General features: G+C 36.5%; 1 protein-coding gene across 1 annotated transcript in view; it reads right to left on the bottom strand.

The window, feature by feature from the left end:
• The window catches only part of ESR1 (estrogen receptor 1), a 115,886-nt gene that overhangs the window by 72,642 nt on the left and 30,676 nt on the right, over window positions 1-12,568 (bottom strand). The window contains exon 2 of the mRNA XM_049801290.1: window positions 11,688-11,878. Within this exon, the coding sequence (XP_049657247.1) occupies window positions 11,688-11,878 (191 nt within the window). The remainder of the gene's footprint in view (window positions 1-11,687; window positions 11,879-12,568) is intronic.

Raw genomic sequence — 12,568 nt, forward strand, 5'->3', positions numbered from 1 at the left:
TAAAACCTGTAAAGTTTTGAATGCAAAACCAGAAGGATCTGTGTGTGAGGGACATACTTCTTCAGATTATGAGTGCCATAGTAATGTCATTATTTAGACTTCATATTTGCTGTAATCTAGGAATAAGATAATGCATTTAATATTTCTCATAATTTTTGGTTTAGTTTAACTAACATGCCTTCAGGAGACTGGAAAAACAACGAGAAGAAAATGTTTGATAATTAGAGTACACAGTAGAAATTACTATCAGGTTAATCAGGGAAGAAGAAAGAAAGAAAGAAAGGGAAGAAGGAAGGCAGGAACCTGATTTCCAGTATCCAGTTACAGGAAGTGAGGAAGGAAGTTTCCTTTGCAAGGCACAGACACAGACTAGGGCAGTCTAGCTTGGAGCGGCATGGAAGGGAAAAAGGTAGAGCAACACAACTAAGTAATAGGTAACACACAAAGACAAGTTTTATTTTACAATGAAATAGTATAATTATGTTATATATATAATATATATTGAGTATAACTCAATAACTCTGCTGTGAAGTGAGTTGTCTTTTAACTGTTCTGCCTTTTATTTTATCCTTAAAGCTCATCTCTTGGCAAAGTTGATTCTGAACAACCTATCTGGTGGGAATCAGCAACATGAAAGTGGGACATATCAACAGGTGCCCATGTGCCCTGCACTTCATTTTCATGATATCCAAAAAGAGTAATACATGCTAAAAGAGAAGCTAATTAGGCCATTTGGATAGTTGGTATCACAGGAATACCAAGAGGAAAAAATGTAATCGGTGATCACCGATTCTTGTAAAGGGAAGCACATGTCACTTGGACTCTATGGTCTTATTGTGGCTTTGGGGTCTTTTTTTTAAAGTAAATTATCAGATAACCTGCACAAAATTAAAGGCAGTGAGTTTAACAGGGTAGAGCCCCTAGTTTTAATCCCCCTGTATATATGACTAGTACTGTCATGAGGTAGAGGAAGAGTTTAAGGGAGCTATTGGAGGAGCTTGAGGAGGGGTGGTCTGTTTTTTCTTATGATATCTCACACATTGTACATTTTAAAACAATAAAAATAACATTAAGTGGTTTTATAGCACTTCATTATATGCTAAGGTCTTTCCAGAACAGGCTACAAAGATCTGGCTCTTTTCTCAAAGCGCTAATTTTAGAGGTGACAATCTGCATGATAACAACCAACAGCGGAGGGGGGAGGATGAGGAAGCAAAGTGTCAACAAGACACAAGCTGAAATTAGGATGATGGGATGATTTTGAGTTTATTCTAACCCAGCCTATCATAATCAGAGCTTTTTCCTACTGCACATGCAGTCTGACTTTCTCTTGTCACCATGAGTCTTGTGGCTAGTATTTATGTTCAGAGACTCATCACTGTCCATCTAAGGGTTCTCAAAATAACTGTGGTGTACGCAACAGCATACATTCAGAGTGGGTGGATGATTTATCTGTGAGGGCTTCAGTCAGCAAAATACTCCATATTTCTTTAAATTTAAGTGTTACTACATTCAGCAGAACATTTAAGCATCTGTGTACTTCTAGAAAGTAGTCCCAGCACAGTATATATGGTTAAAGTACATGCTTTAAGTACAGGTATTTCACTGAATTGCACCTTTGAAGAGCTGAGTTCATTTTGTCCTTGACCAGCAAGGATGAAAATTAATATATCAAGAGCAATTAACACAACACAGAATTTTTTTTTTTTTTCATAAGTGTGTAAAGAGTTGCCATATTATATTCCACTAACCGTCAAGATTAACCTGAGGGAATGATTAGTTTAAGCAGTACAAAAGTTGTACAACAAAATTAACTAAAGAAACCAACATGTTGCCATGCCAGCTTAAGAATGCTTAATGTCAATTCTACAAAGCCAATAAAGGAACATAGTTGTCAGGTGACTTTTGTATGACACCTAAACTGATGTAGTTGAATTGATTCATTATACATTTCAAACAAAGCCAGTAATAATTATCCTTTTACCAATACGTGCTTTTCCTTTAATTATTCTTTTATTTTCAATCGTCATGTCACACATATTTCTTAAACCATTCTTTATCTGTTGCATAAGGCATCTGCCAGGTTAGCCATTACCTGTGGAAGCACCAGATCCTCGTATAATCTTATTCTGACAGTGAAATTAGCAGAATTTCATATATGTAGGTGAAGGGAAGGCTGGACTATAGACCTTGTCTACACCTTAGGTGCCAAGCAAGTGACAGGCAGGAATACTGCAGATGAAAAACAAAGCCTTGGAAAGAATAGCCTCAACAGCACATGGAAAGTTTTCATAAACAGTAAAAAGAAAAAAAATAGCACCTGGACATTGCACATGCTAACCCAGTATGAACAAATGTTGAACGTAAAATAAAAAGTTATACCAATGTTAAGTTAAAGTGACCCAATAAAACTGCACTGATTGATTTTAAAATCTCACTCTTTCCTAACAGGTTTCACAAAAGAACAGGTGGTTATGTCTAATTCCTTTATAAGCACAGACACTCAAATTCACAGCTTAATTACCCTCAGACAAGGTCTTTGGATTTGGAATTTGGGTTCTCTTAGCAACTACCCAACAATGCTGAGAAGATTAATCATTTTCTGTTTTTAAACTAGCAACACATTACTACATGTGACAGTAAGGAAAAGGACCTAGAAAATTGTAAAACATACTTCCTTTGCATCCAGTGAGGAAGTTCTCCTTCTACGCATACCTCGGAAAGAAAGATCACAGAAGCACTGAAGGATGAGAAAGGAGGAAAGGTTAAAATCTATATACCCTGTATTACGTCCTTCAGCTGTGTCAGGTAGCTCCCACACTGACTGTTCACCTTCTAGTGGAATCTTCTTGCCTTCACATAGGCATAACACTGTTCACAGGAGCAGTTAATTCAAGCCAAATGATTATGATACCAACCTTTCCTTTAACCTTTCCATATACTATTTCAGCTAACAGGAAAAATGAAGAAAGAAGAATGGGAATGGGCGTTGCATGAGGATACCAAACCTGCTGCCATCTCACCAGTTTAATAATGTATGAACATATACATTGAGAAAGAGTGACATACAAAAAGTAAAACACTATTTAACTTTATAGATATATAAATACAAAATTATATTTTCTACTGCAGCAGATAATTTCAAAGTTTTTATTATTGACCTCAGTCTGAAAATTTCAATTAGTGTTTCATCTACTCTTTCCATTCCCACATTTTTTTAATTTTAGACAAGGTAACAAAATAGGAAGTATTAATTTTTCCTCATGACAAATAAAAAAGGACACCAATCCAGATCCCATTCTCTACAAAATCTGGCAAGGAGTGTGACATCTAGTTTCTGTTTCCTTATCTGATAAATCACAGTTGTTTTAAATCATTGGCACATGATTAAACCAACAACTGTGTTAAAGGAAAAACTCCCACAATGTATTACTCACAACCATCTCAATATGATCCCTCCAGAGACAAAAAGCATTTTCAGAGAGAGTGGTAGGCAAGCCATGGCTATCTTATTCCCACAGACTTTGAATGAAATGCCTTGTGCTTTTAGCTTCCCAGTTTATTTAAGCTACAATGGGAAGGGGTGGAATTCTACTACAGAAAACTCCCACAACTAATATAAAGAGGCCAAAAAGTTAAAAATATCGTACATCACTTGTGCACTTAACATCCAATCGATTGTTAGCAATAAGAAAATTAATATAACTCCATTTTTATTCCAGGTATAACATCAGGTTTTGGATTGTGATGGGACCTATTGAATAAGTTTAGCTAGTCTTATTTTATATTTGGATCTTTGGTACCTGAGTCATTCTTGGTGTCATAAAATTTGCAAGGAGCTGTAATGTATTTATCCTCACATTATGGCTGTAAAGAAAGTGCTGGTATTTGTATTTTACTGGGGTGGTGGCAGGGCACGGGATTGTCACTGCAGAGAGCATGCAGTGGATGTGGGCATTTCTAAGCACAGTGAGTTTTCTGCATTGAAGTCTGTGAAACTGAAACTGCAGTACAGTCAGCTCCTGGTTTGTTAAATTATTATACTAATCTTTAACATCAGTATTTTGATAAAAAGCCCCTTTTCTGCCTATGTACTACTTTCTCATGCAAAGTAAAACCTAGTTATGCTCTTCTTTCATTTACTGATATCTATCTGTGCTCCTTGGTTTGCTCACTTATACCCTAACATCATCCGTGCTCTAAGATTCATCCATTTTGTAATCAGAAGGGTCAACAAAAATAACTTAGTCTGTTGTCCTGCATATCTCTAGCCACATCTGAGAGTGGGGAAAAACTGTGTTGCTTATAACAAAGGAAGTCCAACTATTTCAACAATTTGTGACTAAATTAAATCAAATGTTTGAAAGAAATATATAAGCTTATTCAAAGTATTCAGACAATGAGATATTTATTACATTTGTTACTAAATTATACCAGCAGTTAATTGTCACGCTAGTTCTTTTACAGTAACTCTGAACTAGTACACATACTTTAATAAAGTTTGTTAATAGCCTCATTTGGAAATAAATTATGTCAAAGATCACTTCATGCACTTCCAGTACATTTATCGTTTTAGACATATGACACAGTTCTCTCTAGTACAATTTCCACTCTTCAAAAGTGACTGTAAAAGACAACTTACACAAAGTCTGAAAGTTCATGGGAGTGAAACTGATGGAGCCCCTTTAGATCAATAAAGCCACTTGAGGTAAATGAGGTTACAGAAATGTATTTTCCTTCACACTCTCTAAAACCAAGTGGAACAGTTAAGCACTTTCCCACTGGACAAACAAATATGTTCTCCTGCAATTTGTAAATGCAAAGCTCTTCCCCCCACCACCACCCCCTCTCCCCCCGACAGGCTCAGCCCTAAGCTAGAAATAATGTGAGTTTCCAAATGAAATATTCATTAAATACTTGCAGCAAGAAATATGCTAAAATTTTTTCATTGCTTGATATAGTACAATGATCATATTCCAGAGGAAGTAAAACACCATTAAGGCTAATAATACAGGATATATTAAGTACAGCTTATAAGGGCTAGGAATTTTGTCTAGGAGGTGGGAAAAGCTTTGGACTTGGCAGAGGAAGAACCAGTGACCATTTATAAAATCAGATAACAATCAGTGAGTGTTCTCTCCTTTCTGGTAAAGTGTGTTGCCCAGCTTCTAAAAGGCTTTCAGCATTGCCTGGTGTGACATTTGATATGCCAGCTATGAAAATATAGTTTAGATTATTTCAGAAAACTATCAAAATTCACTGTTACAATGGATGCTGATATTGAATGAGGCTCCATAGTGTCTGTCCTGGATCCAGTTCTATACTGTGTTTTCCTCACTGATGGCTAATGGACTGGAGTATTTATTTTATTAAATGTTATTCATCAGTAGATGACATTTATACATGTTAGAAGAGCAGAGAAAAGACCAGACTACTCTGCTAGTCAGACAGAAATAAATCTGAAATAAATGGCAGGAGTCTACAGGACAAGAATTCCAAATTATCTTGGCAAACTGGAGATAGCACATGGGAAAAAACAGTGCAAAAGTAAGGACCAGAACAAATCACTACATTAAAACAGGAATAATCAGGTGCACAAAACAAGATGGGAAAGAAGTGGTTTCTTCTCTAGCAAAGTATGCTTGAGTTTATTCTCCATCGCACACTGATTATGACTGAACAGTGTCAGGTTTTTGTAAATAAGGCAAACCTTACAGTGTGATGGATGTAGACAAATACCACCGGCTGGCTTTTAAGTTAATCCTATTGCTCTGTTCAGTACTCATAAAGCATCATATAGAAGGAAATTATGCTTCAAAAAAAAAAAAAAAAGAAAGAAAAAAAAGAAAATGGGACAAAATGGAGAATCTCCAAAGTAGAGCAACTAGAAGATAAGAAGTCTAGAAAACAATACCGATAAGAAAAGGTTGAATAAACTGTTTCTTCAGGTTAGGTAAAACAGAACAATATTTTTTTTTTTTTAAACTGTGATAGCAATCTTCCAGCTTTAAAGGCTGTTGCAGAAGAAAAGAGAACAACTTTTTTTCTGTGGCATGATAGACAGGAAAATAAGTGATGAGCTTAACCTGCAGGAAGGCAGATTCAAACTTCCTAGTAACATTCAGAGATAAAGAGAATAAAACATTGGATCAGGCTGCAGGTTTTTAAGAAGCAGTTCAATAAACATATGTAAAGAATTGGCAACAGTTGATCCTGTTACAGGACAGACAGATGCACTAGGGTTCAAGGTCCACTGCAGCCCTATGAATTGCTTAGACCATGAAAAATAAGGAATTATCTTGGATGCAAACATCTTAAGTCACTGCCACATTCATGCTGAATGCAGGACTTCAAAATCACTGGAAGAGTACCACATTCAAAATTGCCTTACTAGGAAAAAAGAGGTATTGACTCTTGCCTTTCAATAACATCCAAGTTTCTGAAACAAGATTACTGTCAATTAGACTGCTGATATTAAAAATGCACGTTAAGGGACAATGATCAGAGCATGTGTTTAACTCAAGGGGCTCTAGAGGAAAAACACTAAAACCACAAAAATAAATCAAAATAAGAACCTGGCTGACCACAGGCTGTTAGAGCAGTCCCAATGATGGATAAACCATGGTGGACTTTCCAAACACACATTTTCTAACCTTCAAACTTCGAACAGTTAGCTACCTCTCAAACTGGAACCATGTGTTTTCCACCCTGAGGCTATATACCGATCTGCAGGCCCCTGTTTATTGGCTGTGATCACCTCTGCTAGTCTCACTTAGGTTCATGTTTTGTAGTTTTGCTCTTTCTGCTGACAACTCATAGAATAAGTGTACAAGCAGTCTTATTAGGGAGTTTCTGTTTTCTTGGCTGCAGAATCTGTGCAGCATTTGCAGCTGTTATCAAACAGATTACAAAAAATACCATGAAAACAGAAGAAATAATGGAAAGTTAAAGGCAAGATCTCAGAAACCTCCCAGATTGACAATATTGCAATTGCTGCACTGCAGCATTACCTAAACACCCACTTATTAGGCATGTTTTACCAGTTAATTTCTCTCCAACTCAGACAAAAATATGTATATATTACCACCACTCCTAGCATTAAAGTTTGAACTACGTACTTTCAACAAAGTACAGCTCTACCGCTGTGAAGTTAAAACAATTGATAACACTCAAAGTCTACTGCCAAAACTCTCCTACTTGATGGTCAGAAGGCATAACTGTTAAATAAAATCCATGTTCAAGCCACACAACTAAAATACTTCCCAGCTTCAAGAATTCCTGCACTTCAGAGACCACGATATCTCTGTGATCAAGACCTTAATGGCAGCCCTCTGGAATCCCTCAGCATGGCTATTCATCCATTCTCAGATGCCAGCCAGTTCTTGCTGGACTGGTACTGCCTCCCATCATGCAGTAATTCTTAACTGAATATTTGTGAAATATCCCAGGTTTTTTTCTGAGTATACAGCTGTGAGAAAAGGCAGAGAAGGTGCACCTGAAAAACATCAAAAGGGTATATGAAGGAGGCAGGGAAATAGAACTGGGGAGTTCTAAAATATTTCAGCAATTCTGAGATCAAGATACCCTCCAGTGTGAGGAGTTACCCCTCATTTGTTCTAAATCCCTTGTGCTCCCATTGGGGGTTCTCAGCCCCCCATATGTAGGCATTTGTTGGATGCTTGCCAGAGATGGTAAGAGCAATTCCTTCCTGTCCCATACCCTTTGGTGGCTATCCAAAAAACAAGAGAATTAGGAGGGGAAAAGAATGTGTGAGTCACAAGGGGATTTTTAAATTGTAAATGGCATTTGTAAGGCTGATGTTGAAATACTTCATCCAATTCTGACATCTAAATTTTAAAGAGGCTATTATGGGTGTGGGGGGACTAGAAAAGGTGCAAAGAAAAAGGACTCAGAAATATACACAGCAGGAGACTGAAACATTTTAGTTCACTTCAAATATCAAGGTGTTTGATTGTAACAACTTAAGTTATAAGAACTTCCCAGGGGGGAGAGATATACTACATACTAAGTCTGGTTCGTGGATGTGACGTAAAAGCCGAAGTAATTCAAATTAGAAAGGTAATTTTTTAGCAGATGGGAGGAAGAATCGTTAGAATAAACAATCATTTTAAGAAAGCTCTTGAGCCCACAGATCATGGCTAGGCATCTTCAAAAAGATTTACCTCCATCAACTTATCGGGCTTTGTACATGGATAGCATATAAAGTTGATCTTGAGAGAAGATCAGACTTAATGATCTAATGGCCCTTCTTGGTCTCAAAATACATAAATATTTTAGTAGAGAAGTAGAGAATGCTGTGATGTGACTGCTTGTTATGCTTATGGATTCAAGTCAGTTGACCAAGTACGCTCTTGAAGGTTACATATGCTAGGCGAAGAATAAAGCACCCTTCTATCACCAGGCAACACAGTGTTCTTGGTGTCATATGATTTTCTTCTCCCATGAAACATTAGGCATTAATATCAGTCTGCACAGAGTTTTCTCAAAACAAGGCCCAAAATCACTTTTGGGACAAAAACTAACAAAATAGACTGACATGGGAAGTTTCAGGAGGCAGTTGAGATTTTCCACCAACCGCCTGTTGTTTAAACAAAATTGAGCAGTTGCACATATTGAGATACAGTTACGAATTTAGGTTGCCTTTTAAGTTTTAACTGTTTGACAGCAAAGAAAAGGAACTTAGCATTTAAAATTTACAAAATATTTCCAGAACCATTCCAGCTCCCCTGGGAAAAAAATAAAGCTATCCTTCTCCACCTCAGGTAAGGTCCAATGCAGCTGTGAGTTTTCACAAAATTTAAATATATACTTATGCAATTAAGCATAGATATCTCAGATATCACTGAGGATAACAGACACGCAGGGAGGAAATGGATTACCCCATAGAGATCGTTCATTGGTCACGTTTGTGCTCACTTTTTCCTGTGGTTCTATTAAGAACCATATAGAATGTTTGACTACAGTCCATTAAGAACATCAAACTTCACTATAGCAATTCTGCTATGAAATCTCTGGTGAGAAGTCTAAAAATGACCAATCATCTCTGCATCTATGTATGTAGTGAGAAATACAGCACAGCAAAACATTTAAAGAAAGACACACTATAAGCAGCAACAAAAATCTTTGCTAAAAGCATTCTGTGTTACTTTGTTAATACAGGCAAGTCCTGTGTACCTCAACACAGTTTAACTACAGGATTCCCAGGAAATTTTTGTCCCTTTTTTAGGAGTGCATATCATATATACAGTACAGATATAATAATATTTAGTCCACATATTCTTCTACACATACACCTACACATTAGTAGTAGTCGTTCCTAGATATCTGATCACAACCTATTTAAAATTATTACCAACTGCAACGTAAATGGCATGTTTTCTCATGTATTCTCAATCTAAAATTTGCTGTCATTTTCATAAATTGGACACATATCTAGCAAGAACATGTAAATGCTGAGGTAGAGAGCTTTTCCAGATCCAGTAGGAAATTAAAAAAAATCCTTTAGTTCATCAAGACTGGGTACCTATGACTTTAAAAGTTCTTTAGAGGACTTTTCATACCATCTGTGATAAAGTGATAACAATTGTCTCAAAAGTACTCATATTCTTGAATAACTTTCTTGATATTAGTGGATGTCATCTTTTATAATAGCTGTTAACCACAGCTGAAGAAAGTACAGACGAGTTTAACAAACAGGATCAGAAGTGTAGAAAACATGTTCTACTGAAAGAAGTGGGTTTGTTTAGTCTAAAAAAGAAAAGACTGAGGAAAGATATGATAACAGTCTTCAACTGTGTAAAAGGTTGTTGTAACAAGCCTTCTTCATGCCCACAAGGGATAGGGCAAGAAGCAATTGGCTTAAATTAGAGCAAACATGACTTAAAGATCAAGAAAGGCATTTTACAGGACACTGGAAACTTAAGCTTTTTAATTTTTAAAGCTTACTTACTTAAAAATTATGTTAAGTATATAAATGTAGTAAGAACTAAATTTACTAATTAGCATGCACTGTAGCACAAATGGATAACAGATACATTGTGGAGGACCACAACATTTGTCTATGTGGAGATGAGGGCAAAACCACCCAAGCGCTGACATAGAACCATGGAACTCAATGAAACAGTCAGATTCATTTCTTTCTCCATAATGGTCAAAAGCTGAAGATCTGTGCTGTACAACTACTTCATAACTAACTCTTACTTTTGCTTAAGAATATTTCAGTTTTCACTTTGTTGCTGACTTAGTTCAGTTTGAGTACAAGGACAGAATTTCAAAATTTTAAGAATAATTCTGATTTGGTCAGGGGAACTCAAAACAAAAAAATAACAAAAAACGCTCAGTAAGGGAGCTTTTCTCCCTACATCACAAGTTTAAGTAAATCATTCTGATGTTAAAAGAAACGCATTTCACTCTTTCTCCCTCCAGTGTTGCTTATTGTTGACCTCTGGCTGTAACCTTTCCTAAAAATCATTTTGATGAGTCTGGAAAAGCAGAAATACAAGTAACTATTAACTAATTACTGACATTCAAATAATTTCATCCATGTCTACCCCACAGCCAATCTTTCATTTTTTTCTTTAAGGCAGTGAAAATTCTGAGCTGAATGCTAGAAGTCTTTCTTATTTAACTCACCTCAGTGGTAGTCATGCAACAAAACAGGCAATAATCACACCGTGTGATAGGAGGTGAAAACTGTTCCTCACTGTGTTTGCTTCAAAAAAGGAGCGACAGGAATTTTTGTGCCTATATATCACATGGTGATTTAAAAAACTAAAGCACAGTACTTTACTAGTTTTCTGTTTCGAAAGGAAGAAATCGGTTTTATTTTCTCCTCCAAAATAAGACTTAGATACTGAACAGTGCCCGTATTTTCAGTAGAGTCATACTTGCTTCTTGCTCAGTTTAGGAGATGTTGAACAACACAAAAAAGTTTCCATTCCACAGACTGACAGGCATTTAAATCAAGAATTATCTCAGTCACAGTAATTAACACTGTTTCTGTTAGGTGCCCTTTACTCCACTGGACACCTTGAGCAGTATAGTTTTAGCCATGACAAGACTGAGAACTAAACAATTCTGAGTACAGTTCAAAGCCCTGCTTTGCTGACAGATACAAATGCTATTTCATCAAGGAGACATTCCTTTTCAACACTGCTTCTCAAAAGACATCTCACATCTTCAAGGAGCTGAGATTTGGATTGAATCATTTTGCTAATGGAACACCATATTAAGTATAATAAATCAATTGACATGAATTAATCTTCATCTGACAGGGAATTCTCAAAAAAAAAAAAAATAAAATAGGGTTTTGATAAGAACTCAATCTTAAAAGAGATATACATAGCCTGAAAGAGTGGTTGTCTTGATCCAATATGGATTTTTAAATTAGATTTCTCACTGCCTCCATGGTCAGACATACCTAAACCAAAGAGAGCATACAGAAGCTTTTCTTTCCCTCATTAATCTTGGACTGAATAACAGCATATTATATGCCTGCTAGAAGCATTCACCAAACACGGAGCTAAAAATGTATAAGAGAGCACAGCAGCTGCTAATGAAAACCCAATATACGTCATCGTATATTGAGCTCAGGCTGCAGTCTGAAGTAGCTTCACAGTTTCCTCAAGGGTAAAGAGTAAAAGTGATTCACTTGAACAGTTTATTACCTTGAATACTCCTTTTGAAAAAAGCTTTGCAGCCCTCACAAGACCAGACCCCATAATGGTAGCCTGAAGCGTAGTCATTGCAGACAGCACAGTACCGGGTCTCCTTGGTGGACTCCATGGACAGGCTCCCTTTATCGTTGGTACTGGACATCCTCTCCCGGATGCTGTGGCGCCTGTTATCAGAGCTTGGCCTGTTCACAGCAAAAAACAAGCATAATTCTTTCAGCGAGGTTAAGTCTCATCCACTCCTGCGGATTGTAAGAAAGAAGAGCAAATCTAGTTTTGAAATGACAGGGGGACAAAAAAACAATCTTTCATCGCCTCCTGCCCAGTTCTAGTTGGAAAGGTGTAGAACCAGTAAGATAGAGAATAATTTCTCAGAAATCAACCTAATATTGTTAGGCGTTTCACCTCGAAACATTAAAAAGCTATTTGATAAATTAATCCATTTTTCTCAAGACATCACAAAGGAATAAAAAGAAACCAAACAGCTTTTTTTTTTTTTTTTTGTGTACCTGCTCCTGTCCGAAGGGTTCAGAATGACTGCAGTACCAAAAGGTAGTTTCAGAATCTGAGGCAAAAATCACTTAATGTTTCTATCTGAATTTTCAAGTCACTTGAATTATTAACCAGGCTATTTTCAAGTATTATTGCCCAATTAGAGATGCAAACTTTCCTTACATTGTCAAAGATATAATACTGCATAAACCAGTCTCTCTTCTCATTACAATACCACTTTGATAAAAACTAAGAAGTGGTTTTAGCACAAGAAAGAAAAGTCAGAAGGTATTAAGAATTGTTGACAAAGAATTTTTGTTCTAGTAATGTACATGTTAGTAGACATGTACTAGACATACTCAACATACACCTGACCCACATGT

Source organism: Accipiter gentilis, chromosome 5 (genome assembly GCF_929443795.1).
Source record: "Accipiter gentilis chromosome 5, bAccGen1.1, whole genome shotgun sequence".
NCBI lineage: Eukaryota > Metazoa > Chordata > Aves > Accipitriformes > Accipitridae > Astur > Astur gentilis.